Source organism: Humulus lupulus, chromosome 9, assembly GCF_963169125.1.
Source record: "Humulus lupulus chromosome 9, drHumLupu1.1, whole genome shotgun sequence".
Lineage (NCBI taxonomy): Eukaryota > Viridiplantae > Streptophyta > Magnoliopsida > Rosales > Cannabaceae > Humulus > Humulus lupulus.
In genome coordinates, this window is record NC_084801.1 from 4,852,669 (window position 1) to 4,877,156 (window position 24,488).

The 24,488-nt window shown below is 35.1% G+C and overlaps 3 protein-coding genes and 1 non-coding gene across 5 annotated transcripts; 1 reads left to right on the plus strand and 3 right to left on the minus strand.

The window, feature by feature from the left end:
• Window positions 1–294: 294 nt before the first annotated feature.
• On the minus strand, window positions 295–1,823 carry LOC133802367 (uncharacterized). The gene is made up of 4 exons (XM_062240667.1): window positions 1,480–1,823; window positions 952–1,366; window positions 633–737; window positions 295–560 (listed from the first exon to the last, which is right to left on the minus strand). Exons 1-4 carry the CDS (start codon window positions 1,801–1,803, stop codon window positions 361–363), a joined length of 1,044 nt encoding a protein of 347 aa, XP_062096651.1. The 5' UTR covers window positions 1,804–1,823; the 3' UTR covers window positions 295–360.
• Window positions 1,824–4,979: 3,156 nt separating this feature from the next.
• LOC133802366 (wall-associated receptor kinase 2-like) lies at window positions 4,980–9,468 on the minus strand. 2 transcript variants are annotated; one of them, XR_009877276.1, is made up of 4 exons: window positions 8,468–9,468; window positions 7,724–7,873; window positions 6,081–7,636; window positions 4,980–5,982 (listed from the first exon to the last, which is right to left on the minus strand). XR_009877276.1 is itself a non-coding variant. In XM_062240666.1 (3 exons), the coding sequence occupies exons 1-3, from the start codon at window positions 9,408–9,410 to the stop codon at window positions 6,600–6,602; spliced, it is 2,130 nt and encodes a 709-aa protein (XP_062096650.1). In that variant the 5' UTR covers window positions 9,411–9,468; the 3' UTR covers window positions 4,980–6,599. The 2 variants fall into 2 exon arrangements, 1 of the variants encoding a protein (XP_062096650.1); XM_062240666.1 differs by having other exon boundaries at window positions 4,980–7,636.
• A 2,693-nt stretch (window positions 9,469–12,161) lies between these two features.
• TRNAG-GCC (transfer RNA glycine (anticodon GCC)) lies at window positions 12,162–12,232 on the plus strand. Its single transcript has one exon. It is a non-coding gene; the product is annotated as a tRNA-Gly (tRNA).
• Window positions 12,233–15,163: 2,931 nt separating this feature from the next.
• Window positions 15,164–18,337, minus strand: LOC133802368 (wall-associated receptor kinase 2-like). The gene is made up of 4 exons (XM_062240668.1): window positions 17,371–18,337; window positions 16,624–16,773; window positions 16,300–16,536; window positions 15,164–16,258 (listed from the first exon to the last, which is right to left on the minus strand). Exons 1-4 carry the CDS (start codon window positions 18,311–18,313, stop codon window positions 15,282–15,284), a joined length of 2,307 nt encoding a protein of 768 aa, XP_062096652.1. The 5' UTR covers window positions 18,314–18,337; the 3' UTR covers window positions 15,164–15,281.
• Window positions 18,338–24,488: the final 6,151 nt, after the last annotated feature.

Consider the following 24,488-nt stretch of genomic DNA (forward strand, 5'->3'; position numbering starts at 1 on the left):
GTTTCCATCCCTAGGGGCATGACCAGACCCGAACAAGACCACTACAACTACTACACATACGTAAGGAGGTGCACCCCCCAGCAATATTGCTCACATCGTGGGCGTAAGACACAACTATCACAGCAACCTAAATTAACAGATGCTAAGTGCGGGGACACAAACACACATTTACTCAATTCCTCTCTCAATATTTGTACAATAACTTCAATCGACAAATGCAAAGCGTGGAATCAAAAGTCGATATTTATAAGTTATTTATAGAAAATAACAATACATCAGAAGTTGTTATTTATAAGTTATATTACATTAATGGCAATATCCACCCCTGACTTTATAATTGCTCTATCCTCTTGTCCATAATTAATCCCATTCGATACGTCGTATGTACTCTGACATCGCATTTTCTAGCTTCGGATAGCCTAGCCCGTAGCGTTCACAAGATATATAGTACGGGATGCCACTTCTGATAAGCTCTTCCAGAGCCCACGTTGAGTAAAGCCACTGTGGGTTGTCAAAGATTCTCCTTAAAAAGGGAACATTCGTCCACTCACGGTGCTCACCTGCAACGACATTGTTGTCAGACCCAACCCATCACCAAAACACAAAGATGGCACAATTATTCAATACTTAACTGGGCATCCTCTCCCACCATCTGTATAATCTTTCGCTGTATTTCGCACGCAAAGGCCTAAAAGATCTATGAAGCTCCTGATCCAAATACGTCATACAACATACACCTGTCAACACACGTTCAATTAAGCCCTAAATGACATCAAACCCATACAGTGCACACGCCAAAGCAACTAAAGGGAACAAAGTTCTACTTGTATTAACAATATGTTCTATTACAATCAATTCTAAACTAACGGCCTGAAGAGCCCAAAGAATTTGTATACAGAAGCTAATGACAAAAGTTCACAGAACGAAAGTGCGTCATTCATTCTATGGCACCTCTTTCACCCTCTGACTTGCCCTCAGCTACAGAGGTAGAACCTGATGCTTTTTCATCAGGAGCCAAGTTGGCAACAGTATCTTCAACGGCTTCCCCCTCGGCATTATACATCGATCCCAGCGCATCGCCCCTCAGCTTCAACTTCTCCAAATGACATGGCGGATAAGAAATCTGCAAATCCCCAAGTTCATTCAAATACTTGTCGACGTCATACTCTCCTATCTTTACGTCGACGTTCTTGCAATACATCTCCAGCTTTGCCCATTTCTCCTCTGGGGTCTGCTTCTTGTTACGTAACGCCAAATCCAGATACTTGGCAGTGTCTACCTCTGCCATTCTCGCAAATTTGCGTTCAGTGATCTCTCGATCTCGAATACGCTGCCTAGTGGCTTCAACAGCTGCCTCTACTGCCCTCTGCAAAAAAAAAAAAAAAAAAAAAAAAAAAAAAAAAAACATCACGTAATCAACACACGTGTTTTAAGGGACCATTAATTTTCTACAACCATAGCAAAAGACGAGTCACGTACCTCTTCTGCTTCCTTCAACTTCTTCCCAAATAGAAGTTCAGTTTCTAACTTCTGCTTCTTGGCCTCCGCTGTGCTGGACTCAAGACTGTTCACCCTTTGCTCCAGCTCTTTTCTCTCCCTCTCTAAGGTCTCCTTATCAGTCTGTAACGACACAATCTCCTCGTCAAGGTCACTCATCATACTGCTAAGCTTTTCCATGCGAGCTTCATGCTGAACGCAGAATTGACTTTTCTCCATCCACTTATTGGTCATGTCCACCAAATCAGCTTTCAGTTTATCTCGCTCCACTTCAAGCCCAACAGTGCTTACCAGCTTCTCCTCCATCGCGGTCACCCTCTTTTTCGCCTCTGCCAACTCTACTTCTAACCTCTTGATGGCCTCTACCAGCACATCTCGATTCGCTTCAGCCATCTTTCTCCCTGACCGCTCCTCTTCTACTTTCGCCATCTGCTCTGCCAATTTGGTTCCATTCTGCATAGCCGCCGCATACTCTCGCCTTGCAGCCGAAGCACATACATAGCTCTGTGACAAATCAATCATGCCCATTACAAATAACATTACACACATATACCCCAATACGAAAAGAGCCTACTTCTGTAAGTTACTCACCATCCAGATGTGGTCCGATACTTGCTGCAACAAATCGCCTTGTCCACTTAAAGACCCAACTGCTTCTGTAGGTAGATGGGGTCTGCTTATGTGTAGCATTTCCTCCATCACTTCGTTAGACGCAGAGGGGCCATATTCCGACATTACTCCTGTTCTGTCACTTGCTTCTCCCCCTGCAGATACAGCCGCAGAAGCAACGGGGGCAACTGGCTTCTCACCTTCTGCTAACGTCGATACCATAATGCTATCAGACGTCAACGCAACCGTTCCCATGCCGGAAGAGTACGCCTTCGAAGGGCGCGCAAACAAGCTGTCATCCTCACCCAAATCACTGGGGAAATACACTGGCGTCCGCACGGCAGAAGACGTGAGCTGTTCCAAGAAAGCACTAGGAGATTCAAAAGAGTCAATACCCTTCGGGGACACAGCAGCGACATCTCCTGGATGAAACTCAGAAGCGGTAGGTAGCAATGAAGGAACGTCAACACCAAGACTATCAACACTTGTTGCCATAACAGCCCCTGATTCCTGGCCCCCAGGGATAGATTCGGGCTCAACGACCTTACTTGCCTCAACTGGCAGTGAAATGGTATCCACATATTCAGAACCCTCCCCGAAAGCATCCTCTAGAAGCTTGTTTTTACGAGAAGCAGAGGAAGGGCGTCTCCCCTCTGAGCCACGTTTATGGCCAACAGCAGACCCTTCGGGTAAATCAGAAGCTGAGGTCAACGCCTCTGACGACTTCGCGCAGATTGCAGGCGACTTCACCTCCGACGGTAAGCCATCCGGAACTCCATCTCTAGTCGCCTCCGCTGGAAGTTTGGAAGGAGAAGAGGAAGCGCCCTCTACATGAACCATCCCTTCTGAGCCTGCTACCAAGGAAGATCCAATTGCAGGAGTAACAGAAGATGCCTCAGGTAAATGCCCCGCAGGGGCAAATCCACGTGGCCTTTTACACAACGATAGGGCCTGGCCCGTTGGCAATTTACCGGGGGAAAATTTGGGGATTGCTAGAGCAGATCCTTGAGGAGTGGGGACAGAGCCTTTCGGGATCCGAAGCTTCGACGAAATGTACTTCCCGTCGTCCGAATCTTCGGAAGAGGACTCCTCACGATCCTTTCTTTTTCCCAAGGCATCCGTAGGCAAAGGCACTTGCTTAAGAGGCTTGATTTGCAGGGCGTCAGAAGGCGTGGACGACCGCCCTTGGATGCGAGAAGACCTGCGCGATAGGCCAGATTTGTCAGGAGAAGACTCAGTAGCCAGTACATAATCCTCCTTCTTTTTACCCTCTGGGACCCCTTGACGCTTGGCACACGCGTTGAAGGTTTCAGTGCACGCCCTTTCAAATTCAGCTTTCGTCAGTGATAGAGTTGAAGGAGTAGGAGGAGATTTCTTCGGGAAAGTTCCCAGCTGCTTCGCGCATGCCGCAGTAATCTTACCTAGGGTCATGTCACCCTTCTGCGATCTAACCCGCACAGCTCCAGGGTCGACCCGATCCACGAAGCAGAGCCGAGTCATAATCTGCATACAGTAGGAGTTCAATACACCCCTGATACTAATGGCGTTCTCCTTGGATTCGTGAAGAAGCCCCTTCTCTGTCAGCATGCTCTGTCGCTCAGGACTCATGTTGACCTGAGGCCAAGAAAAATCTGGAACGAACAACCAAAGCAGCAGTACAAAGAGTTAAAATACTCGACAATCATCCAGACACAATTAATGCACATTAAAATTAATGGAAAACATGACTCACCTTTTATAAACACCCTGGCCAGAGGAAAAATTTCCTGAGGCACGTACTCAGGGTACCATGCTCCTCCAACAGCAAAGAAGTATTTATCCCAATTTCGATGAGAGCTGTCGAAATCGGTAAACATTGTCCGATCCTTTTTGGGAGAGAGGTAGAAAGTTTTCCAAGGCTTTCCCTCTATCACCTTGTTTGTAGACTTGGTGAAGCACGCGTAAATATCGTCCGATTGAATATTGACATTCCTAAGGCTCCCTATCATCTGGGCCCCGACTATTGATTGAATGGCGTTTGGAAGAAATTGCGAAATATGAGCCCCGGAGTTTGAAATTATCTGAACGAGCAACGCTGGAAGAGGGAAGCGGAGCCATTCGATATGCCTCAAGCTCATGACTATCTCAGTAGGCTTCACTACATCCTTGTTGTGAATTTTCTAACGATTAAAATATGCGCAAGTATACACAATCGACAACAAGTAATACAGTGATAATGTATCAAAGTTCGTCTCCACAGGGACTTTTCAACTAAATTAATGTAAAATCAACCAAAAACAACTTATAAAATAGTAACCAAAACAAAGGAAAGAGTGGGTAATTAACTCTGAAAATAATTTTAGACAAACAGAGGAATTAAACCAAAAATCAGAGATTAAAATGACAAAATACTGGGTGGTTTTCAGATATAAGAAAAATGGGTTCGGGTGATTAATTCCCCTCGGTTCGTTCCAGTTGTTACAGCAATGGGTTAGCAATTATGACAGTGTTAACAAATTTCGTAAAACCCAGCAAGTTTTTCCCAAAACGTGCAATCTAATGTCTATACTCCCCTTCTATACATTCCTGCATGAAACCAGATTATAAACATTCAATTAAGCATCAAATCTGACGTTATGCAAGGTAGCAAAACATTCCTATTCTACTACTCACAATCACCTAAAACTAGATGAATCTCTTGCATCAATTGAATGGGTTCAGCTAGACTTCCCTCTTCCAAGTTAGATCTAGCTTAGCACATGCTAAAAATGGCCAATAATTAACATTCAATAACAGTAAAGCACATTCAATTGAACAAAGACATAATCACTTAGCCATTGCATTTGTATATTGAGTTCACACTTGAGGGTTCATAATCACCCTAGCCCTTAAGAAATTAGTTCATAGTTGCAAACTTAAACATGAAAATAATACAGAAGTAATCCATGGAGTTTGCAGAAATTAGATGAAATTAATACAAAAAGAAAGAGATGGTGTAGGACGAATGAGTTGTGAGCTCAAATCCCCCTTATGGCATCAGCCTTCTTTCTTCTCTTTTGGTCGTACTCTTCTCAAATCTTCTCCCTGAAACCTCCTCTGTACTTAGCCAGAAGTTCTCTCTCTTTCTAAAATGGTCCCCCAAAAATCCCAGAATAATACGGCTCCTCCTTTAATTCTAGGGTACTTTCCTTTACCCTAATTGGACAATCCAGATCATTTGCCTACATGTACTTTGTCCCACATACTCAGCTGACTCAGTACTCAGTACACTTGCCACCTTTCTACTTCATTTAATCCAGCTGGAGCATTGTTTTCACGAAGTCCTTTTTCTCTAGCTTCAGTTTAATTGCTAAGACTGACTGCTACAGCATTGTTGAGTTAGCATCCTCCCCTTTTCAGCAACATTTCCCTTTGATTTACAGTTCCCTCAGCTCCTGTTTTGTAAGCTTCCCTTTCCTGATTAATACAACACAGAAATTACATAAAAAACACTGAAAAATATGACAATGCAAACACAAGGTCCCTAGCTACACAGACACACTAAATTGAACACAATTACAAGAAATAAAAACTCATTACTCTTTTGTTTGGTTCAAAAATTAAGTTTAAAGATGTGAAAATAACTCTAAATCCTAGAGTTATCAACTACATCCTTGAATCGCCACTCTCGAAGCTCAGCCTCCGAGAGCATCCTCACCGACACGTTGTCTGGAATGTCGAACGATTTGCGCATGCGTTCGAAGGCATTTTTGTATCCATCACGATCCGCAGGGTCGGGAGATGAACGAGAAGACATTATCACACCGAGTGGGATGATTGACGAAGGTTTGAGCTGGAGGAAATCTCTAGGGTTTTCTTTCAAGCTTCTCTTCGGAAGATGGAACAAAGTTTGGAAATCTGAATGAGAAATATTTTGAAATAAAAACTATTTAAATGAGAGGTGAAATTTTGAACCAAACGTTTTACTTGGTAACTGTGTACGCATTAAGTATAACCTGTCAGGTAATCAAATGATCGTGCACCAGCGGATTGCCTCGATTTACGGAGAATGACGGCTTTAGGCGAACCTTTTGGTGTTGAAGAGTCGGCCCAAGATTCTAACATATTAACATACCACATCTGTTCAAAGCTTGGGCCAGGGGGCATCTGTTGGGCCCAAAATGTTCGGCCCGGAAATACTTGCCTCATTTATCAGATATTCAAAGCGGAGCGTTTAGACAAAGGGATATTCCGAAGGCAGAAGCTGTAGGTCAGAGGCTGTCCGTGCCTCTGACCTTTGAGCGAGACATTTTAAAAGTTGGTATTTTTGGAGGGAAATTCAGTTATTCTCCTCCCTCCTTTTCAGGACCTAACTGAACCAACTAACTGTTGGGTATACTATATCCTATAAATATGAGATTTTAAGAAGAAAAAAGGGAGCGAATTCGTAACTGACTTAGGCATCGGAGTGTCTTTCTTGCAGGAAATCCCGACGAGTCCGAGACAGGTTTCATCACCGGAAAAGAAGCTGGACGTCAAAACCTTGTCGGATCTTTACTTCCATTTACAGAAAGACAAATTGTTGCCACAACAATCTCTATCTCCCTTTCGTGATTTTCATCGTAAACAACCTTAGGATCCACTATCTTCTCCACGCATTTCTCACCCTTGTTCTCTCTTAGCGTCGAAACAAAGTACTGAATAATATTCCTTTTAGCTCCACTCCTAATAACTCCATTTGATATTGGTCGTTCTCCTGTAATTAGCTCCATCAAAACAACACCAAAGCTATAAACATCACTCTTTGTAGTCAGTGTACCAGTAGTCAAGTATTCAGGATCTAAGTAGCCAAGAGTCCCTTGAACCGTTGTAGCTATACCATTTTGCCCTGGAGGTATCAAAACTGAGGCACCAAAATCAGACACTTTGGCAGTATAGTTTTCATCTAAGAGAATGTTGGTCGACTTAATGTCTCGATGAATGATTGGAGGGTGAGCCAAAGAATGCAAATAGTCAATGGCAAGAGCAGTTTCTGTTGCAATACGTAGTCGAGTTCTCCAAGGCCTTAACATATCAGATGACAAAGATCTCTTAGCGTGGATGTGCTTGGAAAGGGTTCCATTTGGTACTAATTCGTAAACCAAAAGTGGGACTTTGGCCTCGAGACATAAGCCCAAAAGTTTGACCACATTCTTGTGGTTGACTTGGGAAACGATAGCAATTTCTTCATGGAATTGTCTGCGGTTGATTTGTAAAGTATTGTTCTTGTCGTCCTTTTCAAGTTTCGGTTTCTTCACAGCTACTTGTTGAGCAGTAGTAGCAGTAGTACTAGTACTAGTTTCATTTTGTACAACTCCCTTATAAACTGAAGCAAAGCCACCTTGACCGAGGAAATTGGATTGGTTGTAGTTATTGGTTGCTTTGGCCAGCTCTGCTTTACTGAAGATTCTCACTCTTTGGTTCTTTAACACCAAACCACCGTTTTGCTTGAATATTTTTTCCCTTTTCCTCCTATTGTAGTCGTAGAAAAGAAGTATAGCTATTATCACCGAAAAAATGCTTGCTCCGATAACTGTACATCAAGAGAACTAGTACTCTTAATCTCTAGATTGATCGACATGTATCAAATGGTTATTAATTCAATGTTGTATATATGTACCTGTAGCAAAAGTGGTAAATCTAAATCCTTGACAGTTTCCATCTTTTCCATCGCCATGCATCCCAAGTGGGCACTTGCACTTGTAACCTCCAAATGTGTTTTTGCATTCTCTGCATTTGTATGTCTCTGGCTCTAAGCACTCATCTATGTCTACCACCATCAAATAATAAGAATAATGAGTATTAGTCACTCTCACTCTAAGGAATAGATATTATAACTGTCAAACATTTATTTATAAAATAGAATTGCTTAGGGTTATTATTGATGCCCAATAACATGAGGAGACATACTGTTATTGGTGTAATTGAATATCTGCTCTTACTTAATTGAATTTAATAAATATTATAGAGTTTCGCTAACAAACTACGGTGTCTTAACTCATGTGTTGTTGGACACATTTAAGTGCTAAATAGTAACACTTTTTGTAAAAATATGAATAAGTTTACTCTTTATACTATTCAATTTAGTAAGATGATAGTTTAAGACTTTAATGAAGCATTCGGAAACACATGAATTCAAAATATTAATGCCCAATTAATTAAGCATATATAATATAGCAATTCTAAGGAGCATTTAATATAATATCAATCAAAATACTAAACTCATTTAGATATTTTATGTCCAAGTAATTTTCTCACTTATTATTATAATTTAATATATTAGGTTCTTTCTTCTTATTACTAAATATAAATAAATAATTATATATATATATATTTATCTTAATGACAATACAGAATATAATACCTTCACAGCCTTGTTTGAGAAAAGGATTTCCCTTAAAACCTTTGGAACACCGGCAAAGATATCCTCGACCATTGTCCGAATAGTAACAATCAGTATTGTCACCGCACACATAGGACGATCCATTCGATTTAGCTTCCTCACACGTCTCGTTTCCCACAACCCAATCCAGCAAAACGCTAGAGTTTTCTACATCTTTCGGCCGAAAATCGAGCCACATTTTGGAGATGTCGAAAGTCCTCTGGTCCGCCAAGAACGCATACCCGCAAGGGTTGAACGAGTGAACCTCGGAGTGGTTGTCGAAGCTCTGGAGTCCTATGAGCAGAGTGTCGAGATGCTTGGGAATAGAGGTCTGGCAGCAGCCTAAGCCCGAACACGAGGTTTGGGACGACATGTTCACATCACTACTGCAGATCGAGACGCAGCCACTGCCGAAACTTTTTTCGTAGTCGGTCATGTACGCCAGCGTGTCGCAGCCGAAGGCCATGAGCTTGTTCTCAGTGTTTGAGAACGTGAAGAAACTACTCAATGTTATGTTTTCGCCGGAATAGCCAGAGGAATCTCCGTCCTCGTTATAACAGTCGTAGGAGTTCTCTATGATAACGCTCATAGTGGCATTCTCGAGATCGATGTTGCGAACCTCGATGTTTGTTCCATATATTAGTTTCGGAGGAGAACTGGTGCGGTTACATGTGAGCAAGAAGTACCTATCATTATTATCGATGGCACAACCTTTGTGGATTCCAAAGGGGTATGGGACGTCCACTTCTCCGCATTTGTCCTCGCAATTGGGTTTGGCCTTCTTTACGGCAACACCGCCCATGGCCGCCATGGTAGTAGTATTTGCTGTGGCTGCTGCCGTCGTCGTCGTCGTTGGCGTTGGTATCCATGGCCATAGAACTAGCAGTAGGCAGAAGGAACTGAATTTTTTTATCACTGCCGCCATTTGTTTTAAGCGATGGAAGGCACTCTTCTGCTATTGGGTTGTTATTGGGTTTGTGTGTATATATAGGCCAAAATGAGCCAGGATTATTATCATTATCATTATCATCATCGTCATTATTATTATTATTATTATTAATTCGAACATTCAAGACCCGTTCAATATTTGCATACTTGTTCTCATTTTAATAATTACGTAGAAGCTGCTTTAATTGATCAATGATTGGAAAACATTATTTTCTGAAGTTAAAATAATTCCATTTAATTAGAGAACTACTAAGAGGAAACAGTATTCTACAATCATTTAATACAATTCAAGGCTCATATAATTCAAATTTATAATTAACATGGAATATAGCTAGTTAACCGTCTCATGTATGTGTTGGGAACCTTAATGTAACAAATAGCAATACACATTTAATTAAAAGTGTTGATATTTGAAAATTTATGGTGCTCAACCTCATGACATGAGTTGTCATCCTTTGATTAGTTAATAATATATTATAATACTTATTAAATTTAAATATGCACGGTAGATATTAGATTAGAGGAATAGTAATATGATACATCTCAATACTACAAATATAGGCTTTCTTTGTGGTTTTTTTTTTTCAACAATAAAGAAAAAGCATAGAGAAAATATTTGAATGAGTTTAAAATATTATATTTAATGTTCGCGCCCTATTTTGTTGCAGGATTTAAAAAAAAACGTAGTAAAAAATTTGAAGTGAGGACTTTTCTCCACGGTTCTTTAATAAGAACCGCAAAGAAAAGTGTAAGGATTTTCTCCGCAGTTATATAGCCAAAACTGTGAAGAAAGTACATTTTTATCACCGGTTTTAGCTATATAATATTAATTTATTCTAAATATTTTTATTTTGATTAATATATAATAAATAAATTTATTACAAATTTTTTAATTAATATTATAATATAATTAATATTCACTGTATATATTTAATTTTTTTTAAATATGCGGTGATGCACGTAAGGGACAAAATCTTAAAATGTAAACTTTCTTTATTAGTTTATTTTAAATATATTGCAAAAATAACTTAAACTAATTTATTTAATAGAAAAATAATTTTTTTATTTAATATGTTAATGTTTCTATGATATCAACTTTAAAAATATTCAATATCTTCTTTATTTTTTTTCCTTATTAGCCAAGTTGGATTTTCTTTCCCATGTAAATATGTTAATTTTAGATGTTTTGTTCTTCAATTCAATAATTTTATATTACTTTTTAAAATATTTTATTAACTTATTGATAATAATATTATGGTAAATGTTCTATGCAAACTAATTATTATTTTTTCTGGATCAATAACTAAATTACTACATGATTTTTTTTTCTTATGCATAAAATTATCTATATAATATAAATATGAGATTTAGAGTTGTTATTTAAATTGTGTTTGATAATTTACCTTAAAAAAAAAAAGAAGAAAAAAAAACGGTGCCTCTCCTAAAATTGAAGTCTCCGGCTTGGACTTTTCTTTTTGAAAAGGCCTTAGGCAGGAGCTGTCACTATAAAAGGAAAGTGTAACATCCTTTCAAATTATTGTGGCATGGCTAGCTTGCCTACTTATTAATAATAAATAAGTGTTATAAAAAGGATTTTTATATATGGCAATTTCTTCAGTCTCTCCTTGGACTAAGTCATTCATGGTGGCTCTCATTTTTATTTCAAGTGTCATATTCTAAAATATAGTAGAATTTTTTGTTTGCTTGGTGTATCCAGCTGTCATAATCGGTTGAATTAAAGTAGTTTGCGTGATTGAATAAAATAAGGAGTATAACTGTAAATGTCAGTCCCAAAAAATGATGAGTTAGGGGTTGTGTGGTCATTTTAGTATGAAGTTGAAACTTATTTACAATATTAGTTACGTAAAAATTTATTTGCAGCTATGTAATTAAAATGATATATTGCATAACATGAAATGAGTAAAATGTAACAAAAAATGAGCCATATGCCACGTTCGTGAAAGAGGAAGCAATCACAATGGGCGGACCGACTATAATTAGGGCACCAACAACATTCCCACCGACCACCGGACCTTGTCCACCGGCCAAGAATACAGTGAGGCTGGTGGCGCTCGGTGGCGCAGGCGAGGGCAAGAACGATCCCGAAAGGGATATTATCTCGAACCTTCCGTGGAGGGTCACCACGACTCTGGCAGCAGCGAGCTGCCGAAACGTGATGTTGGTGACGGTGCCACTTCTGCTGAGTATATATATATATATATATATTTAAATGATTACATTTGGCTTTAATTATCAAATTTGACTTAACTTTTATTTTTACCGTAACCTTTTGAGGTCAAAGGTCAAGAATGACCTTGGTGTCAATGACTTGAGTGTGTGTTGGTGTAGGGATATTTTTGGTATTAAAGTCCTACAATGGACTTGAAACTTGGAAAACAAAAAGAATAGAAGAAAATGACATAAAACTTAAACAAATTAAAAAAACGATAAAAATTGAGAAAAAAACGATGCGAAGTGATGTAAATGACATAAAATTAGAAAAACGACATTAAACTCATAAAACGACATAAATTTGGAAATGACATTAAACTTGAAAAATGACCAACATTTCCATAAACGACGTTAAACATAAGCAACGATTCATATTGTGAAAAATGACATCAATAGAGAAAACATGAAAAACGACATTAGACCATTAAAACAATTTCAATTGATAAGAACGACACAGTGATTAAAAAATATAAGAAAAGGCAAAATCAATAAAATAGCACCAGTGGTCTAGTGGTAGAATAGTACCCTGCCACGGTACAGACCCGGGTTCGATTCCCGGCTGGTGCAATCAGCTTGGTCCACGCTTATCTTTTTTTTATTTTTTTTTATTTTAAGTATTCCTTCTCATACCAGAAATATCAAAATCTCTGACCCTAACAGCCCTTTTCAAAATCTCTCTTTATTCTTCTTGTTATTGTTCATATCAGTAGATCAATGGCAGACAACATGATCAAAGAAGAAGATGATTTGAAACAGAAGCTCCCCAAGGCTTCTTTATTGGGATCCAAGATTGAATCAAACCATCTTTGTTCCAATGATGGTGATGATGAGAATCTTCAAGGGTTCAAGAAAGTTGATGATGATGATTTCAATCCCATTGAGCAGGAAGATTAAACTGATTAAGCACTGTTATCTTCCCAATTCTTCTTCAGAACATGTTCAGCCGGAGGCATCATCGACAACAATGAATATCGAGAATAAGGTCGAAGTCAAGTACAGGATTCAAGAATTGATGGGAGAAAGGCAGAAAGAGATGGTGAAAGCTCAACAAGATGGTAAGCTGTCTTACTTTGAGTGGCTTCTTATTGATCAAGATGTTGAATTTGATGGCTTGCTTCAAGAATTCATCGTTCCTAAAATCATTGAGATTGGGAATCGTCTATGCTGCCATCTGTGCGAGCTCATGTTTGTTGCCTCGAAAAGTTCAAGACAGCATGGAAAGTTGAAACTCTTTAAAGAAATACTCAACTTACTAATTATTAGATTATTGTATACCGTATGGAATAAGTGTAAGAATATTAAATCATTAATAAGAACATGTGTAGTTCTACTAATCAGCAATTGGTTTTAAGATGAAGTCCCATAATTTTTGTCACGGTATCATAAGTCAATTCCCTAGTGCGCATCTGATCTAAAGCTTGAGTCAAGCCACACGAGATCTGCATAGTACGAAAAGACACTTGAGATACGCATACGGTATCATAAGTCAATTCCCTAGTGCGCATCCGATCTAAAGCTTGAGTCAAGCCACACGAGATCTGTATAGTGCGAAAAGACACTTGAGATAAAATAAAAATTATCGAGCTGAAAAAATGGGTCACTTGTGGTCAGTTGATTCAAGATTAGTGAGCGAAAAATTGCCTCTATCTTGAGAGGGATATTAGACTATTGTGTCCCACATGGAATAATAGTTATAATATTTAATGTGTAACTCCACTAATCATCAATTGATTTTTAGATGGAGTCCCATAATAGATCAGCTAATGTCTGCTCAGATTGGTGTTATGAAGTGTGATGATAAGGAAATGGATAATACTGTATCAGAAGTTTGTGCTTTGAAGACAGAGTGAGAGAAACCGTTGATGGAGCAATTTCAAACAACACTTAAACATTGGATTGATTCACAGTGGAAAAACTTAGAAGATGATGCATGAGCCATAGCTAGTTCTGCTATGAAATGTTTTGTTATGTTTTGATGTGATGAACTCTTTTGAGTTGCGATGTTTCTTTGATTTTGTTACGTTTTGGTTTGGCTTTGAAATGAAATTTGTAGTTCTGTGTTGTTATCTAAAATTTTGTGTGGTCATTAGTATGATTGACATAACATGAACAAGACAAATGTGGCTCATTAATATACATTGGCATTATTTGGTGAGAGAAAGGTATAAGTTTTCGAGGAAGGAACATCACGCTAGAAAATATAGACAAATTTTTCTCGATTTGAATCTCAAGAATGAGTAATAACAGGACTTCCAATGGAATAGCTAAAATGTCTTATTTTTTATAATATAGAGAAAAAATTGTTAAATAATTTTTCTAATGGATGATGTAAACTTATATTTTTTTACTTAAATGAATATTATTTCTCTATATGTTGTGAAATATTATTTATCAAGCTATAAATATTTTATTATTTTTTTATAAATTTTTGTGTGTATATATATAAGTGTGATATTATTATATTTAATTATTTTATTTTTTAAAATAAATAAAATATTGTTTAAAAATATAATATTTAAATTATGCAGAAAAATTTGAGAAAAATTATAATAAAGTATGTATTAATAATGTATTTTGTAATATAGACCAGAACACTCACTCAGACAGTACTCTAAGGGACAAAATGTGAAACCCCGTGTGTGAATACTTAAAACTTTGACTAATTTTTATTCTTAGAGCAAAGAATAGTAAAGCCCCACAAGTCACGTTCGCTTACTAATGGCATTTCCATGCAATAATGAATATAAAATTGACAATTTTATTTTATATATAAATATGGGATATAAGTCTAAGGAAATTTCAAGAAAATTCATGTCACTAATATTTGTTTAAATGTATTAAAATTCTTCATAAACTAGCCTCAATGGCTTAATTAGCATTTGAAGCTATAAGTTGAAAGCTAATATGGGTAAAAAATAATTATTACAATTACAATGTTAATAAATTTTAACATACTACAAATAAAGGTGTCATTTAGTGACAATTTTTTAGTCACAATATATATTTTGTGTGACTAAATACTACTTTTAGTCGCAACAAAAAATTATCTGTGACTACAAAGTCATACTTAATCACAAATTGTCACTAATGTAGTTTTAGTCGCAACTTATTATTTTTAGTGATAAAGTTTGTTGTGACTAAAAATATATTTAGTAACAACAAATTGTGATTTTTATGACTAATACTTTTAGCCACAGACTTTTTCGTAATAACACAGGTAAGATGATTTTTCTTTAATCACAATTTTTTTTTACTTGTAGTTATAAAATTTATTTTAACTAAAACTAAGATTTTTTGTAGTTACATCATGATTTCTCATATATTTTCTTTTTTCTTTTTTTTTTAAATTAAAAATTAAACTTTAGGTTTGGAGAGAGGCATCCACATTTCTCCTTTCAACAAAGATATAAAAATAAGAGTAATGATAATTGTAACCGAAATATACACGTAAACATTACACACTCAACATTACACAGTGTAATAGTTTAATTTAGTTTAATACATTTATTATAAAATACAGTGTCAGAACATTTTGTGTAAATACAAAGTAAATAGTACAAACGAGACTTTAGTTTGTAAGAAAGACTTTGTGGGATAGCAGCAACATGACTTTGTATTAGTTGAGAGAAATTGATGATTCGACGTTATATCCCGATATATCAAATGTGGTATACTCGACGACTTGATCATTCTCAATATTGGAATGGCTGATGGAAAACAATGACTGATCATTATGATCAACACTGAGTAATTGTTCTGTCTCTTCTCCATTACCTCGTTGAGCATTATTATTCTTGTAGAGCTTGTTAAGCCCCAAAAGCTCTTCTGCCACTTCTTTCATGGATGGTCTTTTTTCACCATGTACTTCCAAGCATTTCATTGCGAGCATAGCAACTATCTCTATCTCCCTTTCGTGATTTTCATCGTAAACAACCTTAGGATCCACTATCTTCTCCACGCATTTCTCACCCTTGTTCTCTCTTAGCGTCGAAACAAAGTACTGAATAATATTCCTTTTAGCTCCACTCCTAATAACTCCATTTGACATTGGTCGTTCTCCTGTAATTAGCTCCATCAAAACAACACCAAAGCTATAAACATCACTCTTTGTAGTCAGTGTACCAGTAGTCAAGTATTCAGGATCTAAGTAGCCAAGAGTCCCTTGAACTGTTGTAGCTATACCATTTTGCCCTGGAGGTATCAAAACTGAGGCACCAAAATCAGACACTTTGGCAGTATAGTTTTCATCTAAGAGAATGTTGGTCGACTTAATGTCTCGATGAATGATTGGAGGGTGAGCCAAAGAATGCAAATAGTCAATGGCAAGAGCAGTTTCTGTTGCAATACGTAGTCGAGTTCTCCAAGGCCTTAACATATCAGTTGACAAAGATCTCTTAGCGTGGATGTGCTTGGAAAGGGTTCCATTTGGTACTAATTCGTAAACCAAAAGTGGGACTTTGGCCTCGAGACATAAGCCCAAAAGTTTGACCACATTCTTGTGGTTGACTTGGGAAACGATGGCAATTTCTTCATGGAATTGTTGGCGGTTGATTTGTAAAGTATTGTTCTTGTCGTCCTTTTCAAGTTCGGTTTCTTCACAGCTATTTGTTGAGTAGTAGCACTAGTACTAGTACTAGTTTCATTTTGTACAACTCCCTTATAAACTGAAGCAAAGCCACCTTGACCGAGGAAATTGGATTGGTTGTAGTTATTGGTTGCTTTGGCCAGCTCTGCTTTACTGAAGATTCTCACTCTTTGGTTCTTTAACACCAAACCACCGTTTTGTTTGAATATTTTTTCCCTTTTCCTCCTATTGTAGTCGTAGAAAAGAAGTATAGCTATTATCACCGAAAAAATGCTTGCTCCGATAACTGTACATCAAGAGAACTAGTACTCTTAATCTCTAGATTGATCGACATGTATCAAATGGTTATTAATTCAATGTTGTATATATGTACCTGTAGCAAAAGTGGTAAATCTAAATCCTTGACAGTTTCCATCTTTTCCATCGCCATGCATCCCAAGTGGGCACTTGCACTTGTAACCTCCAAATGTGTTTTTGCATTCTCTGCATTTGTATGTCTCTGGCTCTAAGCACTCATCTATGTCTACCACCATCAAATAATAAGAATAATGAGTATCAGTCACTCTCACTCTAAGGAATAGATATTATAACTGTCAAAACATTTATTTATAAAATAGAATTGCTTAGGGTTATTATTGGTGCCCAATACCATGAGGAGACATATCGTTAGTGGTGTAATCGAATATCTGTTTCTACGTAATTGAATTTAATAAATATTATAGAGTATCGCTAACAAATCACGGTGTCTTAACCCATGTGTTGTTGGACACATTTAAGTGCTAAATAGTAACACTTTTTGTAAAAATATGAATAAGTTTACTCTTTATACTATTCAATTTAGTAAGATGATAGTTTAAGACTTTAATGAAGCATTCGGAAACACATGAATTCAAAATATTAATGTCCAATTAATTAAGCATATATAATATAGCAATTCTAAGGAGCATTTAATATAATATCAATCAAAATACTAAACTCATTTAGATATTTTATGTCCAAGTAATTTTCTCACTTATTTTTATAATTTAATATATTAGGTTCTTTTTTCTTATTGCTAAATATAAATAAATAATTATATATATATATATATTTATCTTAATGACAATACAGAATATTATACCTTCACAGCCTTGTTTGAGATAAGGATTTCCCTTAAAACCTTTGGAACACCGGCAAAGATATCCTCGACCATTGTCCGAATAGTAACAATCAGTATTGTCACCGCACACATAGGACGATCCATTCGATTTAGCTTCCTCACACGTCTCGTTTCCCACAACCCAATCCAGCAAAACGCTAGAGTTTTCTACATCTTTCGGCCAAAAATCGAGCCTCGTTTTGGAGATGTCGAAAGTCCTCTGGTCCGCCAAGAACGCATACCCGCAAGGGTTGAACGAGTGAACCTCGGAGTGGTTGTCGAAGCTCTGGAGTCCTATGAGCAGAGTGTCGAGATGCTTGGGAATAGAGGTCTGGCAGCAGCCTAAGCCCGAACACGAGGTTTGGGACGACATGTTCACATCACTACTGCAGATCGAGACGCAGCCACTGCCGAAACTTTTTTCGTAGTCGGTCATGTACGCCAGCGTGTCGCAGCCGAAGGCCATGAGCTTGTTCTCAGTGTTTGAGAACGTGAAGAAACTACTCAATGTTATGTTTTGGCCGGAATTGCCAGAGGACTCTCCGTTCTCGTAACAGTCGTAGGAGTTCTCTATGATAACGCTCATAGTGGCATTCTCGAGATCGATGTTGCGAACCTCGATGTTTATTCCATATATTAGTTTCGGAGGAGAACTGGTGCGGTTACATGTGAGCAAGAAGTACCTATCATTATTATCGATGGCACAACCTTTGTGGATTCCAAAGGGGTATGGGACGTCCACTTCTCCGCATTTGTCCTCGCAATTGGGTTTGGCCTTCTTTACGGCAACACCGCCCATGGCCGCCATGGTAGTAGTATTTGCTGTGGCTGCTGCCGTCGTCGTCGTCGTCGTTGTCGTTGGTATCCATGGCCATAGAACTAGCAGTAGGCAGAAGGAACTGAATTTTTTTATCACTGCCGCCATTTGTTTTAAGCGATGGAAGGCACTCTTCTGCTATTGGGTTTGTGTGTATATATAGGCCAAAATGAGCCAGGATTATTATCATTATCATTATCATTATCATCATCGTCATTATTATTATTATTTCGAACATTCAAGACCCGTTCAATACTGCATACTTGTTCTCATTTTAATAATTACGTAGAAGCTGCTTTAATTGATTAATGATAGGAAAAACATTATTTTCTGAAGTTCAAATAATTCCATTTAATTAGAGAATTACTAAGAGGTACTTGTGTTCTACAATCATATGAAAATAACATATTTTTATTAATATAATCCAATATCAAGATCCATATAATTTAAATTTATAATTATCATGGAGTATAGCTAGCTAACCAATCAATATGGAACCACCTCATGTGTGTTGCTGTCAAATAATAACTTCTGAGTCTTCGTATGAAAGTGAAGAAAATTTTAATTGAAATTGAAAATTAATTTTTTTATTAAAAATGCTAGATTATAACATTGAAAATAATTATATATAATCGAAATTAAAATTATTTTTTTTATTAAAAGAATTTCTGAGCATTTCTATTAAGGGAATCGCATAGAAAGATGTTCTTTCTCTACGTTTGTCTTAATAAAACTGTAGAGAAAGAACATCATTCTTCACGGTTGGCTTATTATATTTTCTCTGTGGTCGGTATACTATTTTTCTTTGTAGTCGAATACACTGTATTTTTCAATACTCTTAAAATTCATAGTGCATTCAGTAAAAAAAACCGCAAAAAAAAGCTTTTTTTTAGTAGTATCTGTTGAGCAATTCTTTATGATTAATTATTTTGGAGATTATTAGTTGGAGCTAGGGTTGACTAGTGGAGTATACTGTCATACTCATGTTCAACACGCTTTGCCAATGATAGTCTTCCAAACCTATATATATATCAGTGAGAGTGTTGTGTCATTCAGTTCCAAGAAATTTCAGACTAAATTTGGAGCTTCTGCGTAGACGTAGGATTCCTTGACGTGCATGCAGGGAGTAAATTTAATTAAAAAAATAAAAAAACTCTATTTGCCCATATAATGCATGTATGTAACTTTAACTGGTTGCAGTGTAGACTCTAATTATTACCACGGGTACGTAGAAAAAAATTTGTATAGTTTGGATAGGATAGTGTCCAAAATAATTACTTATTAAAGATCTATATTAGTTTATTGATATATTTTTCATAATTTAAATGGCACTTGATAAGACAATAACGTAAAATAATACAAAAATTACTCAAAATCTTACACTACAACAAAATAAAGGTTTTATGACTTTATTTGGGAGAGGTTGAAAGTCTATAATGTCTTTCAATTGGGAAGACGTTGTAGGCGGAGTCATTGTAGGTATAGGTCTCATATCTCCCATTGGGAGAGGTGGGAGACTTCCCATGTCTCCCACTGGGAGACGTACCACGTCTCCCACGTCTCCCAGTGGGAGACGTTGGATGTCCCCCTGCCCACTTCCCAAGCCTATTTCCAACGTCTTCCACTATTTTTAATGTCTTCCAATTATAGCTATTAATATAAATTTTCAATGTCTTCCACCATTAGACATTTAAAACACCTGATAAGTTTTAATGTCTTACACCAATAATGTAAGACATTGTAGGGAGTCATTGTATATCAAATTTGTTGTAGAGTTAATATAAATACAGCGTTGGAGATGTTGACTTAATCCTCCGGCTTATAAGGTTTCATACAATTAAATTTAACAATAATTATTGGGTACTGTGTACTAAACAGTATTAGGAGTGACCTCAGATTGATATTATCTAATGTTTGGCATTTTACGACCTAGAATACTTCGCCAAATCAAAAATGTACGAGCATTGTTATAAGGCAATCTACGATCCCCAAAACCTAGAACGTTTTATATCATCATTTGTATAATTTAGTATCTGATTTCACATTGACTTGCACCAATTTATATATTTATATAAATAAGAATTATATGGAGGTGATGTGCTTCTTAAAATCAATAATATAGCATTTATTTATTTTCTCTAGTTTTTCTAATTTTTTTTATTTAAAAAATGATTAATTAATCATTTCAAAAATCTCCATAATCTCACATGGTTTGAAAATTATCGTGAGGTTATATTTTTAGGCTATAAATAAACCATTTATTAATTTTGATTTGTAATTTATCCAAATATTAATATTTTTTTCTTATAATAATTAACTTAACTCAATCTTGCCCAATAATTATATTTTTATTGAGTTTATCAAATTTATATTTTATATATAATTTCAGGTTAATTATACAAGTATATATAACATTACAGAAAAGTGGAAGAATTACTAAGTGTACAAAAATTATAATTTTCTATTATTATAAAAAAAAAATTATAATTTCCTTACTCATATTGTATTATTTTTTTAAAATATTATAAATCTATATATTTATATAAAAGAAAGTCAGAAGGAAATTATGTGTTTTTTTAGTTTTTCTAAAAAAATTTAAATATTATAAATCTATTTATTTATATAAAGACACATTGCTCTAACTCACTCTTTCTATTTTCTTAGTTTTTCTCATTTTTATTCAATTTTTTCTGAAAATAATATATTTTTGTTCTATTTTTGAACAAAATAATAATAACAATTAACTATCTTTTATTTTAGTTTCCAAATATCTATCTATATATAATAATAAATTAATTACTATTAACTCTATTTTCTTTTATCTTAGTTTCTAAATATCTATTTATATATAATGATAAATTAATTAACTAATTTAAATAGAGATATTTGAATGTCTTTTTAAATGAGATATTTTTTTTAAAACCTATATATTTATATAAAGGATCCATCTATATCAATATATTTATATAAATGAGAGCTATATGGAGGTGATGTGGCTTTTATTTTAAAAACGATTAATTAATCATCTAAAAAATTCCTATAGTCCCACATAGTTTAAAAATTATTAGAGATTATGCCTTTAAGCTATAAATAAACTCTTTATTGACTTTGATTTGTAATTTATCCAAATATTATTTTTTTTTTGTTGATTTAACTCAATATTGCTCAATTTATTTATTTATATAAAAACACTTTAAAATTGTTTTAATTCACTCTATTTATTTTCTTAGTTTTTCTCATTTTTTTATTCAACTTTTTTCTAAAAACAAATTATTTTTATTCTATTTTTTAAAATAATAATAATAATAATTAACTCTCTTTTATTTTATTTTAGTTTCTAAATATCTATCTATATATCATAATAAATTAATTACTATTAACTAGATTTTATTTATCTTAGTTTCTAAATATATATCTATCTATATATATAATGATAAATTAATTAACTAATTTAAATATAAATATTTAAATATTTTTTTAGATGAGATTTTATTCAAAAAAAATATTATAATTAAAATAAAATGTGCATACACGTATAATACATGGCCATAGAAGGATCTGAATTTTTTTTATCACTGCTTCCATTTGTTTTAAGTATATGTTATAATAAGCGATGGAGGACACTTGGGTTTGTGTGTATATATAGGCAAAATGTGTCAGGGTTATCATCTTCATTATATATTATATTTTATTATTATTATTATTAATTCGAACTTTCTGTTCAATACCGTATATTTGTTCAATATGAATTTATAATTAATATGAAATACGCTAACCAATAATATAGAATTATTTTATGTGGTATTTGGACAACGTAAGTTATCAAATAATAACATTCATTTAATTAAGAGTATTGATAGTTGAACCTCAAACTGTTCAACATCACATGAATTATCACTCTATAATTAATTAATGATACCTTATATACTTATTGAATTCAAATATACTGTCGTACTCATGTTCAACACGCTTTGCTAATCATAGTCTTCCAAACTTATATATCAGTGAGAGTGTTATATCATTCATCATATTACGTTCCAAGAAATTTCAGACTAAATTTGGAGCTTCTGCGTAGACGTAGGATTCCTTGACGTGCATGCAGGGAGTAAATTTAATTAAAAAAATTCAAAAATTAAAAATCTCTATTTGCCCATATAATGCATATATGTAACTTTAACTGGTTGCAGTGTAGACTCTAATTATTACCACGGGTACGTAGAAAACAATTTGTATAGGTTGGATATGATAGTGTCCAAAAAAATTACTTATTAAAGATCTATATTAGTTTATTGATATATTTTTCATAATTTAAATGACACTTGATAAGACAATAACGTAAGATAATACAAAAACTACTCTAAATCTTAATATAAATACAGAGTTGGAGATGTTGATTTAGTACCCTCAGTCTGAGGGACGTTCCGTTACAATTATATAAGGTTTCATACAATTAAATTTAATAATAAATATTGGGTACTGTGTACTAAATAGGAGCCACCTCACATTGATATTAGATACCTTATACCCAACTCCTAGAACGATTTATATCATCTTTCGTGTAATTTAGTTTCGGATTTGATCACTACAAAAAACGAGACTTTTGTTGGCGCAACAAAAGTCACATTTTGCGTTGGCGAAAAATAACAGCACACATCCGTTTATAATTGGACTTTTGTCGACGCGAAACGTACTGCGCCAGGAAAAAAACGGATGCGCCGATGAAATTTTTTGTTACGGGATTGTGAAAAATACTTTTAGTGGTGCAAATTTACGCTGGGAAAATCTGTTGCTTTTAGTGGAGCAATATTGCGCCGGCAAAAGTGGATATCTATAGCGACGCTTTTTTGTGACGGTAATAATATTATTTTTTAGCAACGCTTATTTGCGCCAATAAAGGTTGAGGCTTTTAGCGACGTAATTTTGCGTCGGAAAAATTATTTTTTTAAAAAATTTATAATATTACTAATTTTATTTTCAATTTTTAATATTAATATTAATTAATAAATTTCGATTTTAATATATTAATAATTATTTAATTTTTGAGTAATATTATTTAATTAGAAATCAAATAAAAAATTTAGATTTATAAATAAAAAAAATATTTTATAACAATTAATGTTTATTGTCTCTACCAAACATGAAAATATAAAACTAGTTTAGTAAATTAAATCTCTAATCAATTAAACTTTAAATAAATAAAAAAGTTCTACAAATGTGTATTGTCCTCATCATCCCCGCCCTCGTGAGCATCATCGTAACCTGGACCATCGTCCTCGTCCGGATCCTCTTCTGCTAAGTCAACAGTAAAACCAGGAGCCAATACACCAACCTGCTTCAACAAAGCTCTGAGCACATTTTGGTCAAGTTTAGTCATATACTTCTTTAGGTTCTGATTTTCCTACATAATGTCCTGAGTTTGCTACAAAATGGTGTCCACTTCAGGTGGCAATTGCCTGGACATTTGAGAAGTTGATGAAGATGCTGCCCTATTTGCGCCAATTGCCCTCAACCTAGGCAACCCCCCAAACCCTTTCTTGTAACGCGAGCTGGGCCCAAGGACATCCGTGACAATATCCATATCAGACGGGAACTGACCGTTGACATTATCACCGATACAAGAAGCAGCAGATGATACAAGGGCCATACTCTGCGATGCTCGACGCTCGGTCATCTCAGTCTGCACAATAAAAAACATATATATCACATTCTAATATAACATTATTTGAAAACCTAACTTATAAATTTTAATATAACTTCATACAAAGTTATAACTTTATTATCTATCTGCCAACATCATATCATTAATGTCTGCAGGCCAGGGATTGAAAACAAATGTAATTAATTTTGTTCCTGTATCAGGGAGCAAATGGGCTAAAGTTAATTTGGTCATGAAAATTCATATCTAAATCACAATAATGAAGATATTGTTGATATATACAGTAAAAGCAGTTAATTTCATTAATGGAGAATTTACGTCTCTAAACATATACATCAACAATATTTGCATGTTTGTGATTTAGATATGGATTTTCATGAACAAACTAACTTAGCCCATAAGCTCCCTAATACAGGAACAACATTAGTTACATTCTTTCTTTTTTATCTTAGTCCACAATCATTAATCATAAAAATATTGGCACATAGATTATAAATATTTAATTATTATAAATTTAATTCATAATTAATAATTAATAAGTAATTACTAATTGACACCAACCAATTAATAATTAATATTTATTAATTATTTACTAAACTTTTTTAAAGTTAAATGATCATTAATTAG